The 23843-nt window shown below is 41.6% G+C and overlaps 2 protein-coding genes across 2 annotated transcripts; both read right to left on the reverse strand.

Annotated features, from left to right (window-relative positions):
• Nucleotides 1-1709: 1709 nt before the first annotated feature.
• On the reverse strand, nucleotides 1710-21908 carry LOC129433073 (carboxypeptidase A1-like). The gene is made up of 11 exons (XM_055191527.2): nucleotides 21764-21908; nucleotides 4227-4308; nucleotides 3979-4113; nucleotides 3662-3757; nucleotides 3404-3505; nucleotides 3006-3104; nucleotides 2778-2888; nucleotides 2606-2696; nucleotides 2320-2519; nucleotides 2150-2234; nucleotides 1710-2049 (listed from the first exon to the last, which is right to left on the reverse strand). Exons 1-11 carry the CDS (start codon nucleotides 21826-21828, stop codon nucleotides 1862-1864), a joined length of 1254 nt encoding a protein of 417 aa, XP_055047502.2. The 5' UTR covers nucleotides 21829-21908; the 3' UTR covers nucleotides 1710-1861.
• Nucleotides 11190-19186, reverse strand: LOC129449205 (uncharacterized). The gene is made up of 3 exons (XM_073869094.1): nucleotides 19110-19186; nucleotides 12344-18653; nucleotides 11190-11880 (listed from the first exon to the last, which is right to left on the reverse strand). The coding sequence occupies exon 2, from the start codon at nucleotides 18462-18464 to the stop codon at nucleotides 12555-12557; it is 5910 nt and encodes a 1969-aa protein (XP_073725195.1). The 5' UTR covers nucleotides 18465-18653; nucleotides 19110-19186; the 3' UTR covers nucleotides 11190-11880; nucleotides 12344-12554.
• Nucleotides 21909-23843: the final 1935 nt, after the last annotated feature.

Below are 23843 nucleotides of genomic sequence, written 5' to 3' on the forward strand. Positions count from 1 at the left end.
TGTTAAATACGCAACAGCTGCATTGTAAATGTGTGGCTGGTTGTGCTTATAGCGGACTCGTGCTATAGGTTAAAAGTCTTACTACGTTTGTTTTGCAATCATCGTCTGTCAAAATGTTATTTTAATTAAATTGAAAAATATAAAAAGACGGAGAAGCCTAAATAAGCTCAAGGTCCGCCCGCGTATCAGCTGTGAGGTTAAAATTGGCCGAAACCCGACCTGAGGGGTGTAAAAAGGTCGGGTCGGGCTTGGGCTGAAATGCAGGGCTCTACCCTCAGTCGCATTCATTGAGAAAAATGCAATGCATGCTCATCATGAAAGCTCTTTACAAAATAATATCCCTCTGGGCTTTTGGTTCAAAGGCGTGCATGTTTGGAGAAATTTTGATTGAGTTTATATGTTTACTTCAATTTCTAAAGAGAGGAGTAATATTTATTCAATTTTTAGTCCAAACACGGCATAATATTAGCTGAAGTTGTTTTACTGATATTTCCAATAGTCTGTTCATAATTCATACGTGATTATGATATTTTGTGTCAGTATACAGTGTCAGTACACTGAAAAAAATATTCATTGAATTTAATCAGTTTTTTAAGGTAAGTGGTTGCAATCAATTTATTTAAGCTACATTTAAACAAAAGTTTTATATTTTATTTTACTTTGCTTATCTTTTTTGTTTAAATGTAGCTTAAATAAATTGATTGCAACCGCTTATCTTAAAAAATTGATTAAATTCAATGAATTTTTTTTCAGTGTACTACATTTAAAGGTGCAGTGTGTAAATTTTAGAAGCATCTAGTGGTGAGGTTGCAAATTGCAACCAACGGCTCAATCCACTCACCCCTCGCTTTTGAAACACATAGAGAAGCTACAGTAGCCACCACCGGTAAAACATGTCATCGTCAGAGACAACTTAGTAAAAAAAGTTTGTCCGTTAAAGGTTTCTGTAGAAACATGGCGACACAAAATGGCGACCTCCACGTAAGGGGACCCTCTGTGTATGTAGATAAAAACTTCTCATTCTAATGTAATAAAAACATAACGGTTCATTATAAGAAGGTCTTTATACACCCCTGATAATATAGTTTTGGATATTATTTTGCATTTCTGTCAAGAGATCCTTCTAAAAATTACACACTGCACCTTTAACTAAATGTTTTATACAATGTATAATATGCAATATTCGTGGGTCCTGAATCTGATAATGCCAAATGTCTTGTTACCAGTAAAAAGTAAGGGGTGGGGGGCCCTCTAAGATTATCTTGTCCCGGGCCCAGGCAAGACTGTCAGCTGGCCTGATACCAAGTAATGTTCATATTACGGTTATTGCATACTGTTCATTTTAATATGAACAAAGGTTTTTGAAACATTCATGTCAATAAACCCCATCTGAACCGAGAGAAAAAAATAATAGAGAGAGATAAATATAAATATTTAAAGCACACATTGTGATACCTACCAACTGGATGCTCTGCCCTCTTTTCTCAATTGTTTGTCTATGATTGGATTAAACTGGTCACCTTACTATAGGGAGCTATTTCGGATGTTGATGCTAAAGTCATGGAAAAATGATTTCTCTCTTTGAGCATTTTTTGTTAGGAATCTTCTAATATGTAATTTTTTCTTCCAAATGTCTTTTTTGTGTGCACAGAATAAAATTAATTTGGGTTTAAATTGCATTAGGGTGGTGACAAAAAATAAAGCCATGCTTTAAAGCCATACTTTAAATATTCAGAATGATTGGCAACAATTTCAAACCTGCATTGTGTGACAAATTATGTTTCGTTTGTTTTAATGCACCATTTATCAATCTGCATTATTTTTATTTACATTCTCTTATGCCTTGTGATTGACATTCAGTTTAATATGGATTATTCTTGGTGTGCTCCATAATAGCCATCAATGCAAGCCAGGTCTCTTCAGCAGTAGGGATGATTTGATTGGCCGGCAGGATGAAACCATAGCGACCAGTGTCTCTCAGTTCAAAGGTGTAAGAATACTTGATGCCCTGGTTGTAGGTCCAGTCAATGATATCTCCACTAGATTGATCTAAAAATAGTGAAAATGTTAGCAAAGAAACCACAAAATGGTACTAAAACATTTTTTTATATACAGAAGTTTGTAGTAAGGTCCATTCCATTAAACTTACAGGCGGTGGTAATGATGCTGCCATACGTGTAGCGAGTGTTATACAAAGACTGCAGTGCAGTGACGGCCTTTCTGGCGAGCTCATGCTGAAAAGACAATACAAAAACCATGTATAATATGCTCATCAATCATATATCAGTATAATCAAACCTATGTTTCTAACATGCATACCAGTTCTTCTTTGTCTTTAACAGCAGTGTACGTGTATCCATATGGGTAGAGGAGCATTTGGGAATAGCTGTGAATGGACACAAAAGCCTTGATGTTGCCATGAGATTTCACAAAGTCCACAATGGCTTTGACCTCTGGTTCAGAGTTTGCCCTGGGTCCACGGTAGGTCTCAGAGCAGGGATTGCTACTAGCACCAGCACCTATAGATGAAACACAGATCAAATTAAGAAGCTATTAAATACTATTTAACATTTCACAAACCCATGCATTCCCAAAAGCACCTCACCTCCAAAGCCAGCGTCCCAATTCCTGTTGGGGTCAACTCCAACACAGCTGGAGCCAGAGTTTGGCTTTCTGGTTTTACGCCACATACGATTCTTAACAACACAAACAACCATGTTTTACAATTGCAGAGGGTGAGAAATTGTTATATAAATAGTTTTGTTTCTAAATATTACAGTGGAATGGGTGTAAGCGAAGCCATCAGGGTTGGTGACGATCTCCAAGAAGATGTCATAGTTGTTAAGGATGTCTGTAAGGGCGGGGTCATGTCCGTAGTCAGTTGCAATCTGCGCAAAGAAGATGGGTATGCGAAATTGAATATATTTATAGGATTATACTATTATATTAACAATGTATTTTCTTCACATTTGAAAATCCTGTAGTTTAAATTTGCTGTCACTAACCTTTTTGGCAAACCAGACTCCACTGGCCTGTGTGACCCATTCTCTGGCGTGAATGCCAGTGCCAATCCAGATACCAGAACGGTTTGCTCCTGTGCTGAACTGTGTGACACAACATGAGTCAATGACAACATTTTATTACAACTAGCTGCCAGTAACTTACTGTAGATTTTACATTTATGTTAATTCCTGGCAAAAGTTTGTTCAAAGTTAAATGAACATTAACTTCATTCAGTCTTTAACTTCTACAGTAAGTTACTGGCAACCAGCTGCATAATTACGGCATATTTTGTACAGTGTCATTTTTGAGTAAGCTAGTAATTATACCTAATTAGTAAAGGTATGTTTAATAATGTTAAATAATTTAAATAATGTTATAAGACTATAGTACTGTGACTTACCTTCAGAACGATCAAAGGGCGACCCTCATAGCTCTTACCAATTTCAATTTGGCTAACCAGATCACTGTTCTCTATCTCGAGCATATTCATGAATATGAGAATCTGAAACCAGCATAGTGATGACCAGATTATTGAAATGTGCTTTATTATAAAAGATACGCATTGAAAGCATGAGTTCTAAAATATGTTAACACTAGGCCTGTTTTCAATGTAATTCAGTAAAATTAATAATATGAATTAAAGTTATGCTCCACATACACCATTGAAATCAGAGTACTGACTGTAGATATAGTCATCAGTACTAACACGAGGACGAGAATCCAACAATTGATGCTGTTCTTCATCCAGCAAATCCTTATGGAAAAAGAAAAATCAAGTAAATAATTTTAACTCCATTATCTTCGAAGAATTTATGCAATAATCATAGTAATACATACTTCAAGAAATATTTAATATGGCGTAACTTGAATTTGTGTTAACTAAAACTGTTATCTGAAAGCTATAATTGTGACAAAAGTTAAGATAAGATCAAATTCCAATGTAAAATATCTTTTTAGCTTTGGATAAGCTCTCACCTGGACATCATCGATCATAACATGATATTGGATGTGATTGTATGCCAGGAAAGCCCTGACAGCCCGAAGGTTGTTGAAAGGAACACGGACGTCCACAGATAGAGACTCACGAACTGACCTCATCCAAAAATCCAGCTTTACACAAAATATGGAAATTATACGTTTACATTTTAAAAGTCTTGTTTAAGTGTTTTAAATCCAACAGATCTGGAACAATCAAAAAATCTCTGGGCTTCACAAAGACTAACCCCAAGATGTTCCTGTTCAGCGAGCTTCTTTAGGAGATTGATTTGAGCTTCATCTTGTGCAGTGATCCGAAGAACCTGGTCTCTGCAGAAACATCAACATGATCTCTTAATGGTAGACTCATTTGTGGGGCTTTAGTGTAGGCCTACACTGTAAAAAGTGAAAGCTGCTATACTATTTGTAACACCTAAAAAACAAACATTTTATCAACTTAAAATTTTGCACTAAAAACGTTTAAGTGAAAAAAATTCTAGAAATTACTTCAATTGGTAACACCTAAAATATTTATTTAAGCATTTAATCTTAAAATGTTCACTTTCTCGGACAGGGTTTATCCTAATCCCAGACTAAATTGCATGTTTGAGCTGCCTTAAGTTAAAAACATCTTTCACTGACATAACACTTAACACATACCAGTGTTTTGTCTCAGTAGCTAATGTATTTTTACGTGTTTGTAAAACTACTTAAATTTCCTGATTTAACAAAGGTCTAGTCATGGATTAAACTAAACCCTGTTTGGGAAACTGCCCTTTAAAATGAGAAAAGAAAAAAAATCAAATTTTTACCAATTCAAGTAATTTTTAAGTTGATCAATTTTTTTTTACAATTTAGGCAGTTTACATTTTTATATTTGACGGTGATATTTGCCCCCAATAGATTTTAAGAAGCATTTTTGTCATTTTATTGCTAAACTAAATATGTATATTAATGCATAATGCAAATTTCTCAATGTTAGTGGCATTTAAAAGGATATCCTGCTAAATGTCACTGTATCGCCAGTGGGACGCCTACGTTTACTTCAGTGTTTTGCATGTCAATTTTTATCTAATCATGACAATCTATATATCATTTGAAAGCTATAAGAGTGTAGATTTCAGTTCTTAGCACTATTTTGGTAAAGGAATGACATAGTGAGAGCCATTTTCTAAAATGCCACCGGTATACAGTTGGGCCCACGTTGTTGTTATATATTTGTAACACTAATACCCTGTTCCAAACCTAAACAACCATGACAAACTATATATCATTGGAAAGCTCTAAGAGTGTAGTTTTTATATTGCATCACCATTTTGGGAAAATTATGATGTAGTGAGAGTCATTTTCTAAAATGTCACACTGCCACAGTTGGACTCAATTTGTTTTTACATGTATAGCACTAATACCCTGTTCTAAACCTAAAAAATCTTGACAAACTATATATTGTTGTTGGAAAGCTCTAGGTGTGTAGTTTTCAAGAAGACGCGCGTGGACATGGATAGATGCGTGCACGCGTCAGTGCGACTGCTTCGTCGCTTTTACAAGGGTAAATTGGGTAACTACATTGCATATAGTTATGTTTTTGCAGCTATTATCTTTGTAAAGGAATACACTAGTTAACTGCTAAAATTTAAACTTGAGATTTACACCTGGGCACAAAAGATTTACACTGGGGCACCTAACATTGAATTCGGACATGCCTTGATGCCTCCCTGCCTTGGAAAGCTGCCTCACGCCCCATTCAGACAGCCAACGACAAGCAGTAGCAGAGCGACGCGTAGTGATGGTCATTTTCGAAGCACTGCTTCATGAGGCTTCGAAACATTTACGAATCTTTTGTTTCGAATCAGTGGTTCGGAGCGTGTTTCAAACTGGCCCAAGTCACGTGATTTTAGCAAACGAGGCTTCATATTAGGTGTGTTCGACTTTATGCGGCGCTGCGCAGACCGATCGGCGGCTGACTTTAAGCAGTGAAATCCGGTTAGTATTTCTGTCCGACTTAATCTGGCGCTGCAGTCACGTGACTGTGGCATATGGTTTTTAAGTACCGCGAGAGCGGTTCAAGATCAGCCGCCGGAGTCAGCCAGCGCAGTTCGCGAAGAGGAGCTGCACGGGCTGTAATGACGACACAGCTGTTTCACGATTGGTCGGCTTCACCACATGACAACAATCACGTGTATTTCGTGTTTATTTTCACGCCCTCAGTTCCACAAATGCTCACAAATCTGTATTTTTATAACAGTTAAAGCTATTTTCATGTAGTCGCGATGTTATATTGTGTCATCTTTATCAAATAAAATGGATAAAAAACGTAGGCCGCACTAAATTGGTATTTAAATAATATATGCTTATGTTGAACTTTATTCTTGTAAAAACAGATGCTGTAAGCCTCTTCAGTTCCACTCATGCTCATACACGGACATTCAAAACAGTATAATTCACTTTTTATGTAGTTTACATCTTACAAATCATGTTTATTGTGATAAAGCAAGCAAACGGCACGTGATCAGCCATGCCTGACGTAAATGCAGCAAACTACGGGAACCACAGCGCGTCCGACTTCACGTCTCCGTTTTCAGCTCCTCCCCGCCTGCACGCGGCTAATCTCGCTGATCGGTTACATCCAGCCGCAGCCGATGTCGAACACACCTACTACCTAGTATACTTTCGGCTTAGAGGCCCGGGTATACTTTTTTCCGCATGCGTCCGCGCAGCTTTCCGAGTATAGTCCCCGCGGCTACATGCGGATGGCCGCGTTCGACACTACACGCAATACAAATGATTTCTTATTCAAATTATTAGTCTAACAGGCTGTCAGGGCAGCACTGATTTGGTGACATTTACAGTACATTAAAACATTAGGATAGGTGAAGAAAAGTAACTGATCCACCATTGCAAACACAGTTTAGAACAAACAACAAGACAACAAAGAACAGGAATCAAACAAACATGCTCCACAGCTTTCTGTTCTTGGAAGAAGTAAAAGTTAAAGAAGAAAAACGATGTGTGCGCAAATGCTGTCTATTTCCTTTGTATAATTGTTTATAGTGGAGTGTCCTGTCTAAATATTTTCACGCGCATGCGCTGTCGTACGCGGACTGTACGCGCACTGTCCGCGGTCTCAAATTTTGGGCTGCACGCGGACGGTCCGCGCGGCCGGCCGCGGACCCTCCTGATGACGAAAATGACGTCATGCGGACGGCGCGCATACGCGGATGTCCCTAGTATACTTTCGGCTTGACTGTGTCATATAGTTTTTAAGTACCGCGAGAGCGGTTCGAGGTCACCCGCCTGAGTTAGCCAGCGCAGTTCGCGAAGAGGAGCTGCACGGGCTGTAATGACGACACAGCTGTTTCACGATTGGTCGGATTCACCACATGACAACAATCACGTGTATTTCGTGTTCATTTTCACGCCCTCAGTTCCACAAATGCTCACAAATCTGTATTTTTAGAAGTAAAAGTTAAAGAAGAAAAACGATGTGTGCGCAAATGCTGTCTATTTCCTTTGTATAATTGTTTATAGTGGAGTGTCCTGTCTAAATATTTTCACGCGCATGCGCTGTCGTACGCGGACTGTACGCGCACTGTCCGCGCGGTCTCAAATTTTGGGCTGGCCGCGGACCCTACTGATGATGAAAATGACGTCATGCGGATGGCGCGCATGCGCGGACATCCCTAGTATACTTTCGGCTTAACTCGCGCTTTGGTCCGCAACACAAGCCTCCGCAGTTCGCGCGCGCGTCTCACCAAACGGACGAGGTGTTTATAGTTAACGCGCTCGCTGTTGCACTATTTTTTGAACCACCAGGCAGCGACGCGAGCAATAAAGTCAAAAACAAACACAAAGAAGAGGATAGAAGTCGTCTGCTGGAACAACCCTGGTGCTTTTAACATCAGAGTTTGATATATAAATATGAGAACATGAATAAAACAACAATCTTTTAAATATGTATTTATTAAACATTATCATTTCATTAACGTTTTTACTAAACAAACAGTACAGACATCTTAAGGTTTGTATTTTATTCTTCATCCAGTGGTTCATTCAATACAAATATAAGCCAAACATTTTGAATCACGTAAAATAATTCGTGTTTTAAACTGCAAAGTTTCCATACCTTACTTCCAGAGTGTCAGATAAATATATACATTGTTTTGCTTGGATTGATCAAAGAGATACGTCACAGGCTTGCCTGCTCGGACAGAATCGCCTCGAGTTCGGTCATTTTCGGATGCGGGCCGCGCGGAAAGTTACAAAAAAATGCTGTGCACAGCGCCACGCGAAATGGGGTCTCGCGCACCCAACGCGCGACCGCCCACTCCGCGTTGACGTCATTTTTGCCGCGCGCACCAACGTGCTCTTGCGGACGCGGCGACCATTGTGGCCCTGTCCCAAATGGCGCACTTCATGTGGACTTTCGGTCTCGTGGCCTTAAATTGCGCGTGCTCGCTTGGTTCACGAGTCCGTAGGGTGTCCCTTCTGTCATTTTTACGCTTTGAAGTGTGCTCATCAGCACCTCCTTTGCCCCCTTGATGCGGTCTTAAGCGAAGCCCGCACTGCAGCAGGCTTCGCGCACTTTACCAACCCAGAAGTCCTTGCGAAAGAGCAATCAGACCAATCAGACGACGGAAGGGAGGAGCTCACACTGACGGGCAACTTCTCTACCCATTTCCGGTGTGACGCTCGAGTCTGTCCCAAAATACGACTTCGTTGCACCCACGTGGACTCGCATTAAGGGTTCCTGAAGTCGGGACTACGTGATGTCATCAAAGTGTGGACTCTGAGGAGGACCACAAGTCCGGAGTGTGCCATTTGGGACAGGACCAAACTAGGCTTCAGGCGGCTGATCTCGAATCGCTCTCGCGGTATTTAAAAACCATATGACACAGTCACGTGCCTGCAGCGCCAGCTGAAGTCGGACAAAAGTACTAACCGGAATGCACTGCTTCAAGTCAGCCGCCGATCGGTCTGCGCAGCGCTGCATGAAGTCGAACACACCTAGGCTGCGTCCGAAAACTCTAAATTGCTGCCTTCTGAGGCAGCTTTCCAAGGCAGGAAGGCATCAAGGCATGTCCGAATTCAATGTTTGGTTTACTTCCTGTCTCCTGAGATACCTATGCATGGACGTACATTAAGAATGTAATTGGTCGAGCCGGGTCGAGTTCGAAAAAATAAAATGGCGGCCAAGGACGCGACTGGACCACCAATTTAGTGTAAATAAAGGTAGATTTTCACTTTTTACACCTTTTAATGGCATTTCTAGCGTGATTAGTTATCACAAAGGCGCTCTCTGTTTAAATTTAAAACACGCTGCCTTTGAAGTGTGTCCGAAAGTCTTTCTCTGAGCTACCTTCATGCCTCCGAAGTCATTTCCTCATGAGGCAGCGAGGCAACGAGTCACTAGCCATGTTTCCATCCACATGTTTTTTTCCGAATTAAGTGATATCGAATGAAAAATGCATTATGGAAACAGTAAAATTCGATTGAATTTCATGAATATCGACTGAAAAGAAATACGTTCGATCTCATCGGATTTTATCTTGATCGATATATGGGTTATGCGATAAACGGTGATGGAAACGTTATTTGCCGAATAAATAATGATTTGCGATTAAGGTTTAGTTCCTTTTATGGTTGAAACAATTTACACGGGCTCGTGCTCCGCCTTTGCACGGTAAATGAACGGTCAAGTTCAATGCTGCTGAATGCCCTATCAGTAAGCGCAGGACCACGCTGAAGCCATTTACAGTGGATTTAATAATTTCCTCAACAAAAATGTAGCCTAATCTTGGTGAGTAAAGGTTTTTTAATGTATAACTAAATATTATTAGTCTTAAATACATAATTTAGACAGAGGATATAGACTAATGTTGGCATTAATGTAAAGAAAGTGCCGAAGCAAATACCACGGAACCTTTATCTTAATTTCGTTATTCCCAAATAACCATGTAAGATAATTTCCTTAATAAATATAGCACCTCCCCAAAGGACACTGCATGGGGGCAAACTGAGTGCCCGGGAAGGCAACTCTCTACGATTCACAGTGGACTTCCGAGACATTTGGGTTTCAAGACACACCTTTAGGGTGTCATACATTTGTATTCTTATTCTCTCATCTACCATTTGTATGAAGATGTGATGTTTGACAATCAAGAGTATCTATCTGTCTGCAGATCTGCCATTTGTATGGAGATGTGATGTTTGACAATCAATGGTAGCTCTTTTCTATTGAAATGGCTCATTGCAAGTGGTTACAATGGTAACAACAGAATTCAATGTTAAAGTATATGTGAAACTTCATTCAATGTTGATAGACAACTCCCATTCTAAGCATAAGCCAATCACCCACTGTATGCAAATTAAGGACAGCCCTTAGTTTTACAACAACCAATCAGTACCAAATTCCTATATGCTTTGTTCTCTGGTTATTTAAGGAGATGTGTAGAAGATTTAGGCGGGACTTTCAATATCTAGAAATGCACCCCCATGATGCTGTATCTTTGATATAGCATCATGTATTTTCATTTTATTTTGAGGAATCGGTAACCAGATCTCCATCTCCTTACCAGGTATGCAATGGTTTTTGTTTATTTTCGTATTTGAATTGGAATCTAAATTGGCTTCTGAATTATGTTTTACCTACCTGGTTAATAAATTGTGTTTGGATTATTCTGTGTTGCTACGAAAGTTATTGACATGATTAGTAAATTACGATGTATCCTTGTTACCGCAATGTCTGAAAAATCAGGCTAGTATTACGGACCAAAATCACAGACTAGATGGCATAGTAGTACATCAGCGGAGGATTTTGGAGATCCGACTAGCACTTGGCGTTAGTTTAAGTTAAATTAGATGCGTGGAGGCTAATTTCCTGTTTAGAGTAAGAAGTAAATGTTGTCTGACCACTCTAAATCAGATGAGCCTCAGCCTCTGGTTATTTCAATATTAATCTATCTAAGTTGCATATTAAGTTATGGCACGATTATACAAAGCTATCATTGGAGAAGACGCCAGTTTGTTTTATGATAGTGGTCGTGAGCCTCTGGTTAGAAATAAATATTGTAATAATTAAGTTGCACCTCTATGGGGACTAAATAAAGTATGTTCAGAGATGAGCACACATAAAAGGCGGCTTTTTGAACATATGGTCTAACCTCTAGCAGCGACCAAGCCTGATTCGGTTGTGATCGTGGGCCCGCATGATTATTAAATATTAATAAACGGCCGGTGCGTGAGTCCAAAGTGACATGAGTAGCCGAATGAACGGATGCAATAACAAGTAGGGCTAAACAAGAATAACCAAACATCCACCCAAATTCTGTAACCGTTAAAAGTAAAATCAATCCGATTTATATTAACATTATCTTGGAGTCAGATAATACAAAATTGCATAAATGCCAAAACGTCACCTGCAAGCGCCGGAAAAGACCGAACGCGCTATTACCCTTCGTTTGGATTCCGTCGTTGGGCCAAACGGATGGGGTCATATTTGTTCCCCTTACAACCATCTTATTCAGAATGTATTATCATAATTTAATTTGTTGAGAAATAATTGTTTTTATTGGCATGTTGGCCTATAATGTATTGCATATGCCTATTTAGAACGATAGATGACTTTTTTCTTTGTTTCAACTTCCAAGTGACGTGTAGCCCAGTTAGTCATTAATAAATAATGTTAAAACCTGTGTAAATTACTCATTCTTGATAAAAGCTGTTTGTGTGCGCAAATTTAAATAATGTATGGCTGTGTTGAATTGGAAATTAAAACTGACTTAAGGACTGTTGGATAGGTACACTTTATCCTGGTGAACCGATTAGAGTCCAAGAATTGAGTCAAGCACCATTCAGATATTGATTAAACTTTACTGGAGAAAGGAGGGTTTGTATATGTGTGGTCTGTACAAATAAAACACAAAACAGATATAGGCTACATAAGATATATGATAAATTACACAAAATACAATAATACAAAAAAATACAGCCAAGTACTTCTAAATGTAGTGAAGAATGAATTATATTATCCACAGAGTAGGATTAACAATATGAGCGTGAAATAATAACTGTAGAATATCTCAAATCTTATCTAAATGCTTAACTTAAATCTTCATATTACAACCATATGCAATACAAATACACATACTAATATAAACAAAAACTAACAATATGTTAAAATGTAACAAAATAGCAATATAAATCAAACAATAAACTCGATTTGGCGGGAGATGCACGGAGGATTGCGCATACATTAACACTCGATAAACGAGCTCAATAACTGCAGTTTAATTCACCTAACGGTGATATCCCGCATAACTGCAACATAAACATGCTCTGTATAATATTTATATTGTTAATAACTCACTTTCTTTGATGTACGCACACACTTGAACTTGAAACGGCTCGTAGCGCTTCCTCACAGCTCCCCTCACATTCACCTGAGTCTCTTCATGACGCGCACGGGCTTAAAGGGGTACGCACACGGTCTTAAAGGGGCCGCGCACGCAAACCGTTTATACAGCCGCCCCCAAATTGCATGCTCAATTTGAATTATGAGAGGGCTGCGTGTGCATTAATCAGGCTACAGTGGGTGTTTGAAGCTCCTCCTTGTCCTCTTCTGGAATTGGAGGTAGAACCACTAGTCGAGCAACAGGTCTCGTATAAACTTTACCTTCGACCTGGACGTCCACTGATCTCACCTTTGAATCTTGACTAGGGTGCACTCGGACTCCCATTCCAACCTGCCAGTGTGCCCTTGGCTGCTGGGGATCCATTATCATGACTACAGTGCCTTGGGTTATATCAGGGCCTGTATGATGCCATTTATGTCTGACCTGGAGATTTGGAAGGTAATGGCAGATAAAGGAGGACCAGAAATGATCGGCAAGCACCTGGGAGTGCTTCCATCGTCGATGACTCAGGCCTTCCTCCTTAGGGTAGATGACTGCAGGCAAGGAGCTATCCAGCCGCCCCGTGAGAAGAAGGTTGGGCGTTACTGGGTCAAGATCGGCCACATTGGAAGACACATACCCAAGAGGTTTTGAATTAAGGATGTTCTCTACCTCAATTAACACAGTCCTGAGTACTTCCTCTGATACAGATTGGGCCCCAATAGTTGCAGATAATGCCATCTTTATGGATCTTATCTCCCTCTCCCCCACTCCCCCAAAGTGTGGTGACGCAGGAGGATTGAAATGAAACGCTATCTTCTGTGGAGCGAGTCTTTTCTGAAGATCATGTGACATGGACTGGAAAGCCTCCCGAAGCTCCCGTTCTCCTCCTCGGAAATTCGTCCCTTGGTCAGACAGTAATTCCACAGGTGAGCCTCTGCGTGCAATAAACCTCCGAAGTGACATCAGAAATGAATCCGTGTCCAAACTGTGCAGAAGATCGATGTGTACGGCTCGTGTGGTAAGACACTTATAAAGGATTCCCCACCTCTTCTCCACTCGTCTGCCAATCTTTATAAGGAAGGGACCAAAGCAATCAACTCTGGTGGAATAGAACGCAGGTTTGTAGAGACGCAGCCGTGCTAAGGGAAGGTCTGCCATTTTAGGAACAGATGGTTTGGCTCTCAAACGCTGGCATTCCATACAAGCATGCTGCAGGCTACGAATTGCCTCTCTTCCTCTTAGAACCCAGTATTGCCGTCTTACTTCTGCAAACACCCTATCAGGGCCTGGGTGGCAGAGATTTTTATCATAGTCCTGGAGAAGTAGCTTCACAGCGGGATGTTTGGCATCCAGCACTACAGGATGTTTCACAGCAGGATCTAACGTTTCAGCACGCCTCAGCCTACCACCAACTCTGAGTAGATTTGAAGCCTCATCATATTCGGGAGCTAAGGTGAGTAAGCGACTGCTACGTTGGAGATCCTTGCCAGACTTCAGTCGTTGTAATTCCTCTTGGAAACTCTCATCCTGTATCTTCTGGAGGATGTAAGTCTCCGCTGCTTGGTAAGTACCTGCTGTAGGTTCCCCTGGTTCTCCAGCCGTCCCATGTAGCTCCCGTGCAGTGGTTTCCATGAGTTCTGTCCATGTTCTGTGCTCACTGCCAATTAGTTCCTTTGTAGTTGTTACTCCACAGAATGCAGATTTCTTCAGCTCAGACCTGTCAATCGTAGTGCGCTCTGTCGGGTTTGATGGCCAGTTTTCTGGTGGATCAAACAGAAACGGGGGTCCTTGACACCACCTGTTGGGCTTCGAGAGATCATTCAGAGTCTTTCCACGTGTTAGATCGTCGGCTGGATTTTGAACTGAATCCACATATCGCCAGGCAGTGAGGTTAGTTAGCTCGTGGATTTCAGCCACCCTGGTCCCAACAAAAACTTTGAAATGGCAAGACTCTGAGTGTATCCATGACAGCACAGTAGTAGAGTCTGTCCAAAGAATTGTGTGGCGAATGGGCAACGTTAACTCCTTTCTTAAGAGGTTTGCCAACTGTGCACCAGTTACAGCAGCACAGAGCTCTAGACGTGGCACTGACAGGACTCTTCTTGGTGCTACTCTAGAACGCGCCAGGACGAACGAGATGTGGATCTTACCAAGCTGATCTTCAGTACGCAGGTAAGCGACTGCTCCATATGCGCTTTCTGACGCATCACTGTATCTGTGAAGATCTGTAGCAGCTCTGACTTGGTCTAATGATGCTGGTAAGTACGCTCTTGAGTAACTGATCTTGGGAAGAAACGGCAGCTCACTTTCCCATTCGTTGCAACTTTGGACTAAGGCTTGTGGAAGTGGAGTATCATCCCAGCCATGCTGTTTACTCCAAAGCTTTTGCACCAACACCTTTCCCCGGGTGGTGTATGGAAGGATATACCCCAGGGGGTCGTACTGACTGGCTAAAACTCTGTAAATAATCCGCATGGTAGGAGCACCATGAACTATGGGCCGGTGGCGGTATGTCAGTACATCTGAAGGGCAGTTCCAGCTAAGTCCCAAAGTAGACTCCTGGACCTCTTTCTTTTCATGAGCCAACCAAAGTTCAAGACCATCTGACTTGGCTTCACATGGAAGATGTTGCACGACAGCAGGTACGTTGCTGGCCCATTGTCTCAATTCAAAGCCCCCTTCAGCTAACAGCCCCCTCAACTTGTCCACCAATTGCTTAGCATCCTCTTTTGATGGCAGGCTCTGTAAGCAGTTGTCCACGTAGAAACATTGTTCTACTGAAAACCTCACGTCTTCGTCGGGTTGGCTGTGTTCTTTCACGTGACGCTGTAAGGCAAAAGTAGCACAGCAGGGGCTACACGTCGTCCCGAAGGGAAGAACTTGCCACTCAAAGACATCAGGGGCACCACCTTTCTTTGAGTCACGCCAGATAAATCGAAGAAGAGGTCTATCTTCTGGAAGAAGGCGGACCTGATGAAACATGCCCTTGATGTCTGCGCTTATGGCCACTGCATGCTCGCGGAACCTGAGTAAGACCCCAAGGAGTGATGAACCCAAAGTGGGACCAGCAAGGAGTGATTCATTTAGACTGAGTCCATTGAACTTAAAGGAGCAGTCAAACACCACACGATTCTTCCCATTATGACTTACCATGTGGTGGGGGATAAACCAAGTTTCACCATCTTTGTCCCTCTCTTCTGGACTGAGCCTTTTGATAGCTCCAGACTGTACCAGTTTCTGAATCTCTGCAGAATAAGCTTCAGCCTGTTGAGAGTCTCTTGCCAATTTCCTTTCAGTACTTCGTAAACGTGGCATGACGGCTTCCATCGTGGCGTGGAGATAGGGCATGTCACCCTTACGCAGCAAAGGTGTTGCATACCGTCTTGTTCCCTCCACCTCTACGCGAACAGTCTTAGACTCCAGAAGCTCGATGGCCTCTCTGTCCTGCTTAGATCTTGTGCACTCCTTCACATTCTGAAATGGCAGAACATCTACTTGCCACAGCCTTTCAACATGCTTGAGTACCTCCGCAGTACAGGGTGAAGTGCAAATGTGTAGACATTGGTTTGGCTTGAGTCTGTGTTCCAGTAAGCTGGTAGGTCCCTGAAGTGTCCATCCCAGTTTGGTTCTTATAGCAGCTGGACCTCCAGCAGGACCAAGTCTCACCGGTTCGATTGGTGAGATAATGTGGGTTTGATCTGCACCAACTAGGATGAGAGGCTTCACTCTTTCAAAGCACGGCAGTGGTAATCCAGCCAGGTGATTGTATTGCTTCTGCAGCTTAGGAATCGGGTAAGAGTGATCTATTAGATCAAGCTGAGGGGCAGTGAAAGCTCCAGATATAAAATAACGTTTACTTGGCTTGGTGTATGGAGAAATGTGAAATGAAACTGCAGCGCCATTGATAGTCTGCACATCATGTCTGATAGTTCTCAGAGCTAAATTTTCTGGAGTCCCTTGTAGACCAAGCTTCTGTGCGGCCTCTGTTAGGAGCATCGTACGCTCAGAGCCATCATCGAGGATAGCGAACGTGTCCAGTGTGTTATCTCCATGATGCAGCAGCACTCTGACAACTTTGAGTAAGACTTTCTTACTGCTGGTTGGTTTGTTCAGGTACAATGTCTGCGTTGCTGAACTAACTAGACATGCCTCTGTTTTGGATGCTTCAATGGCCGGCCTCTCATTGACCTCATGAAGAATTCGTAGATGCTTTCTCTGACAAACCGGACATGGTTTCTTCAAACCGCATTGGGCAGCCTGATGAGCACGGCCGCACCGCCAACATCTTCGACTGGTGCGTATCCACTCCGAGAGTTGGTCTTTGGTAAGGGTCGGGATTTTGGGGCATTGACTGAATGCATGCTCTGAGGTTTGACAGTAGAAGCAATATACTGCGAGCTTACTCTTGGCCCTTTCCTCATCCTTGGCCACAGGATATGTAACTATTGCCTCCGAACTATTTCCAGACCCAGTCAGTAAAGTGGCAGTGGTTCGGCGTGACCGCTGAGCTACCCGGGACTCAGTTTTGGGTCGGCTCTCCATTCTGCTGGTTTGATCATCGTAACTTTGACACCAAGATTCATATTTGAGCCAGTCTGCCAGATCCATCAGTGAATATGTCACTCCCGGCAGGTGTAACATGTGTCGGCGGAAATCGGCCCGTCTTTCAGGTGGCAGTTTACTGAGAAGACGTGCAACATGCGACCCACACTGCAACTCGATGCTACCTTCCTGGCCTAATGTCTTAAGCAGACCAACTAAAGACTGCACTTGAAGGGAGAACTTCTCAAAGGATGATGGATCATTGCGGCTGATATCAGGGGAATCGAGAATAGTGGCAATCCTCTTCAATGCTACCTGGTGAGGCTGACCAAATCGCTCGTTGAGGGCCATCATGGTGTCCCGGTACGGTGTTGGAGAATGCAGGTAGGAGTCAGCTATTAGACAAGCATCCTCTAGCTTTAGATGGTCAACTAGGATCTGATATTTGAACATTTCTGTACTGTCAGGTGGTAAGAGGTTATCCAAGGCCATCTTCAGACGTGCGAACTCACTCGGATCTTTGTTTCGGAAGTAAGGAATAGTGGGGCTTGGTCCTTTGTAATACTTCTCTGTAGTATCCACAGACGCCATGGTAGGTGATATGTTATGGGATGCCATTCGGGGATGCCCAGGATAAGGATATTTCGGTGTATCCCATGTTTGATCATGAACATACTGGGAACTCATCTGCGGGGCAGGAAACTGACCATACCTCAGCCACTCCTCACGCGGACTTGAATGCTTGAAGTCCATAGACCTATCTGCAGAGGTGAGTTTAGAGTTAAGTGTAGGTAGGACTCTGGTGTCACTGATACTCTTGTGCTTGTCATTATACTGATCTGTGATTTCTCGCATTTTCACGAATCTCGGCTCCTCACAGGAAACAGGCGGAGGAGGCTCTGGCCAGTCGTCATCATCCGCCTGTACCCCATGGTGAAATGTAACAGATGGATGAATAGACTGGGTGTTGGGAGTAGCTGAAGGCCTTTGGAGATTACATGCTCTCTCTAAGAGCTGAACCAATTCGTCTTTAGCTGTCTCAATCCGTTTCAGATAACCTTGAATGGCCTGCTGTGTTTCACGGAGATTAGAATTTTCCTCTAAGATCCTCTGCAGCGTTACAGGGCCAGCATCTGATCGGTCACTCTGGTAACCACCACTCTCACCACAGGTAAGGAACTCTGCATGAACCTGAGATTGTGGTTGACGATTTTGACTTAGCGATGATGCATGACAGGAAAGACTGGGGGTGCGTCGTTGAGAAGTACGTTGCTGAGGGTTGTGTGGGGTGTCGAAACTCTCATCTCTGGCAGTCAGGCTTAGAGGAGGAAATGGAACAGGAGAACTATGTGCTCTTTTAGGTTTTCTGACTGATGCTGTGATATGTGAGGAAGAGTTATCATCATCAGATGACTCCACTGCTTGCTCTCTCTGACTACTTGATGGCATTGATTTACATGAACTCAGAAAATCTACCTCATAATCTTGTAAGTAGGCAGGACGACGCTTAGGACGAACCGCAGGATTTCCTGGTTTAGAATGGGCTGACATCTTTATCCAGGGAAGTGCCCATCCGTCTCGAAGGACCAGTTGTTGGATTGGAAATTAAAACTGACTTAAGGACTGTTGGATAGGTACACTTTATCCTGGTGAACCGATTAGAGTCCAAGAATTGAGTCAAGCACCATTCAGATATTGATTAAACTTTACTGGAGAAAGGAGGTTTTGTATATGTGTGGTCTGTACAAATAAAACACAAAACAGATATACATAAGATATGATAAATTACACAAAACACAATAATACAGAATAATACAGCCCAGTACTTATAAATGTAGTTAGGAATAAATTATATTATCCACACAGAAGCATTAACAGTATGGGCGTGAAGTAATAACTGTAAAATATATCAAATCTTATCTAAATGCTCAACTTAAACCTTCATATTACAATCATATGCAATACAAATACACATACTAATATAAACAGCAACTAACAATGTGTTAAAACTTAGCAAAATAGCAATATAAATCAAACAATAAACTCGATATGGCGGGAAATGCACGGAGGATTGCGCATACATTAACACTCGATAAACGAGCTCAATAACTGCAGTTTAATTCACCTAACGGTGATATCCCGCATAACTGCAACATAAACATACTCTGTATAATATTTATATTGTTAATAACTCACTTTCTTTGATGTACGCACACACTTGAACTTGAAACGGCTCGTAGCGCTTCCTCACAGCTCCCCTCACATTCACCTGAAGGGCGATTTATAGTCGTGCGTAGGTCCTACGGCGTAGCTACGGCATAGGCTATCCGTAGCCTGTGCGTAGCTCTGCGTAGCCTGACGCGCACCTCACAAAATTTCTAACAGCGCGTCGGCTCTACGCGGACCGCAAGCGCTGTGATTGGTCCACCACAACCCCTCCCGTCAGGTAAAAAAAACTGCGTCATATGTATTTCCGTTTGAGACGATGAAAACAAAGATGAGCCAAGTTGAGGAGTGATTTAACTCAAACTGAAACATAAGTCTCTGTTTATTTACTTCCATCATTGCTGGTCTTCTCAAATTATACACAATAAGTTGCTATTTCTTCTTCGTTTGTGGGTTTACTTGCTTAGCTTCTTCTTCTGTGACGACTTCTGCTGCTACTGTGGTTACACGCGTGATTACTGCCAACCAGCGGTTTCGCGTGTGTTTGCACGTCGACGCGGACGGCGACGCACAAGTATAAATGAAAACCGACGCAGAACCTACGCCGTCGCTGCTACGCCGTAGGACCTACGCACGACTATAAATCGCACTTGAGTCTCTTCATGACGCGCACGGGCTTAAAGGGGTACGCACACGGTCTTAAAGGGGCCGCGCACGCAAACCGTTTATACAGGCTGTAAACGGGTTCGGGCTTTTAAAAAGCTGTCAATCTAAATGTACTTTCGCGTTCTGCATTCTGTCGGGCTCCGGTCATTTCAGGCCCGATTACAGCTCTATTTTAGATAGCAAAAATCTAAGAAATGCCATAATTTATCAGGAACTAGGAAAGGAAATGTCCAACAATGGTTATGACAAGACGTGGGACGTCCTCCGGAGTAAATGAGGCGCTCAAACATAGCCTGGCTCCGCCCTCCGACGTGCTTCCGCTTAATTTTCATTTCGCTTCAGCAGTACGTCTGGGATTGCTCTGTAGAGTTTCGTTTTCTCCTGCAAAAATCTGCAGGACCCATCAGCAAACAGATGGGGGTGGCTAAGAACGATGACGTTGAGGTCGTGCGTCAGTTTGAGTTGTAGTTCAGTAATGGCAGCGGAGAAAGACGTGAGAAAACAAGTTATCCTCACTCATTTACGAACAGGTCATTCTTATCTTAATCACACGTTACATATAATAGGGAAACATAATACAGGGTTATGTGAAGTATGTTTAATAGAGGAAACAGTGGAACATGTAATGATGGTATGTAAGGTATATGAAAGAGAAAGGCAAAGTCTTAAGGAGGAAATGCAATCACTGGGAATTCAAGAGTTTACATTAACTGAAATATTAACTAACGGATTAAATGCAGGGAAAATGATACATGCAATCATGAGATTTATCAGGATAAGTGGATTAAAAAATAGAATATAATTTTTTTTTTTTTTTTTTCTTACTTCATTCTCTTCACACTCCACCACAGTAGGTGGCGGTATGCACCTAGGAAGTTGGTTCGCAATCCGCCATAAAATCAAAGAAGAAGAAGAAAGACGTGAGAAAAGCTATTCGGTCCGTTGTTGCAAAACTGCCGAATATACAGAAGTTAAAGCGGGAGCAAGAACCAGGTTTGCTAAGTTTTGTTTGTCTGATTATTCTGACTTGTTGTTTCCAGACGGTTTCGGTGCATGATATACGCCACAACCACACGTTAGCGATTGGCTTTGGCAGATCCTGAGTGACTCTGGGCAGATCCAATAGTTTTAAACTTCAGCAATGGACCCTCATTAACGGAAGTAACGCTTTGCAATGGAGAGTGGCCAGACTCTCTGTACAAATGAAATGAATGTACGAGAGTCTGGTTGGACCAGGCTAGCTCAAACAGCGATACGTGTTTCAAAAAAGAGAGTTATCTCGCAACGGTGCCGGAGGGAAAATAAAAGCAAATTCGACCTTGATGAGATGGATCCTCGGCCAAAGAACCCTCGTAGCTTCATTGGCTTCCAATATTAACAACTCTAAAGATATTTTTTCGTTCTCATTTACGTTAAGAATTGATCCGGACTATCATTTCACGTTAATGCCTCCGTTGTCGTTGGGCATTTACATGCATCTGCATCATCATAGCAATTAACGTCATTTTCTTATTATTATAGCTTGATATGTCGCTATCAGCTCAGCTGGCACATAAGCACTTATAACTTGTGAAATGGCGCAAATTTGTCTAGCAAAACTTTGTTCGCAAATGTTTGCTTGAATATTGTGCGATTCAGTGCGAAAATGAACACCTTCAAATGTCTCAAATCAATTCGATATACCAACTTGATTGCAAACCAGCATGTGACGTCATTACGCACAGGGTTTTATTCGCTTTAAAGCCGTTGGATGGAAACACACTTTCACCAGCTTTATTCGCATAAGTTTTTTAACCGAACTTCAGATAATTCGATTGACAAGTGGATGGAAACTTAGCTACTGCCTTGAGTTTTCGGACGCAGCGCTAGTGTGTTGTACTACACAGTTTTTGCCCCATTTTGTCTGTGACATTTGCTTTAGATTAAGTGTTATTTTTTATTCAAATAAACTTTTATTTTAGTTCACACTGCTTGTTGACTTGTAACAATTGAATGAATTTAAAAAATGACTTGCTCACCCCTCAAAAGTCACTTTGCCATAGACGGCTACAAAAAGAGCAGCTAGAACCAGCAGCTCCTTCATCGTGCTGTGTAGAGTACAACATTTCCCACTATAAAACACCTTTTATACAGCAGTTATGACCTTCCGTGTGTCTCAATCAGCTAGTGATGGTCGTTTTCGAAGCACTGCTTCATGAGGCTTCGAAACATTTACGAATCTTTTGTTTCGAATCAGTGGTTCGGAGCTTGTTTCAAACTGGCCAAAGTCACGTGATTTTAGCAAACGAGGCTTCATTACGTCATAACTGTTTCGAAACGTTTCGAAAATCCGACGATTCACCACTAGGGGGAGTTGATCACATGACAAGTGTCTAATATGTTTCGGTGAACTCGGGCCAGTTTTATTATAAAAGTTCATAAAACATTTATCCTTCTGACTAATAACACTTCCATTTTGTCTATTTATTGTTTATAGACAGATTTAATGACAAAAATGTGCATAATGAAAAGGGTTGTTAGTTTTAATCATTTGTTTGCCCTAAATAAAACTAAAAACACATAATACACTTTTAACTATGTCTTAATTAAGTTAAATAATGTTTTAAACATATTTTAATAAAAATCTTGATATTATTTTGTAAAAAAAAGTGTAAAATGTTTGGCCATATCTGCTTTACACTACTTTGACCAGCAGGGGTCGCCAGCTTGTATGGTGTTTCGAACGCTTCGAAAAACAGAATCAATTTTCGAAGCAATTGGTTCAATTGATTCAAAGCTTCAAAAAGCTTCGTTCCTCCCATCACTACAATCAGCTCCCTTGTTCAGTAGTCAGGGCACTGATCAGGGAGTCAGCCATTTTAAGGGCTGTCTCAATCGCAAAATCCGTTCAGTGCACTGAAACGTTCGTTCCCTAAAAATTCCCACAATGCAACGCAAAAACCAGTGAGCACAAAGAGTATAGAAGCACAAGAGGGGAAACTCTCATTCGTTTCCAATAGCATCCAGCTGCAGCCCCGCAGACTCACCTCCGACTAGACACCAGTGGCTGGACACCAGTGGATAGACAGCCCACGTCACCTCCGTCTCGCCGCTAAGTTCCTTTTTCGCCGCTGGATGAACAGCAATTTTATTTCATATTTTCACCTCTGGATATAGACAGCATATTTATTTTATATTTTCACCTCTGGATAGACAGCATATTTATTTTATATTTTCACCTCTGGATAGACAGCATATTTATTTTCGGTTTTCACCAGTGGATAGACATTTTTTTGCAGGCTTAATTGCACACGTCTTTTCCGTATTGTCTTTTTACTTTAATGACTTAAAATATATAATATAAAATCTGTTTGCAAATTGAAATATGATCTTTATCATATCTCTTTACATAAAACAATTCTCAATAATATGCTTATATTACAACATCAATAATTCATGCAAACTGCATTCACAAGAACCACCTTGAAAATATATATCATTCAGATCATTTCACTACTTTTTGTGACTTTTTTTTTAAATGTAACCACTTCTGCGTTTAAAATATACGTAGATTCACATGATCAGACAATTTACCAAACAATCCAGATCAAATTAACACTTCGTGGTTTTGCAATATTTATTGGAAATTACACACATCTTAGTAAAATTAGACAAATCTGACCATCAGAATGAAGATGCAACAGTCAGGCCCGTAAGGTTGTGTAAAACATGAACAGTTCCAAATAAACTATTGCACACTGTGCACACCACACCTCATTCCTTCCTGCCCCCTAAAACTGTCTAGCTAGTTTGTGCATTTGAATTCTGACATGACCGATAAATCATCGACAGTTTATTATTTTTCTTACCGCTGACATGTGCATGGCGCGTCAAATTTGAAAAGTGAATGACGATACGGAAATGACGTCAGCTGTCCATCCACTGGTGTCCAGCCACTGGTGTCTAGCAAGAAGTGAGTCTGCGGGGCTGCAGGCTGCAGCTGGATGCCTCTCGATTCAAAACAGGGCGTCTGCTTCTTCTTCTTTTCGTTTAATGGCTGCTCACTCCTTGGGAGTATTACTGCCACCTACTGCGCATATGTGTAATGGATCAGGGCGT

This window comes from Misgurnus anguillicaudatus, chromosome 6 (assembly GCF_027580225.2).
Source record: "Misgurnus anguillicaudatus chromosome 6, ASM2758022v2, whole genome shotgun sequence".
Taxonomy (NCBI): Eukaryota; Metazoa; Chordata; class Actinopteri; order Cypriniformes; family Cobitidae; genus Misgurnus; species Misgurnus anguillicaudatus.

Excerpts from the sequence above, each read along its gene's own strand:
- LOC129449205 (XM_073869094.1), bottom strand. The coding sequence starts at position 18,464 with ATGTCAGCCCATTCTAAACCAGGAAATCCTGCGGTTCGTCCTAAGCGT.
- LOC129433073 (XM_055191527.2), bottom strand. The coding sequence starts at position 21,828 with ATGAAGGAGCTGCTGGTTCTAGCTGCTCTTTTTGTAGCCGTCTATGGC. Across the intron at positions 4,114-4,226 it reads CTGAACAGGAACATCTTGGG|CTGGATTTTTGGATGAGGTC; the intron begins GTTAGTCTTTGT and ends TTTTGTGTAAAG. Across the intron at positions 2,889-3,005 it reads GAGTCTGGTTTGCCAAAAAG|ATTGCAACTGACTACGGACA; the intron begins GTTAGTGACAGC and ends TTCTTTGCGCAG.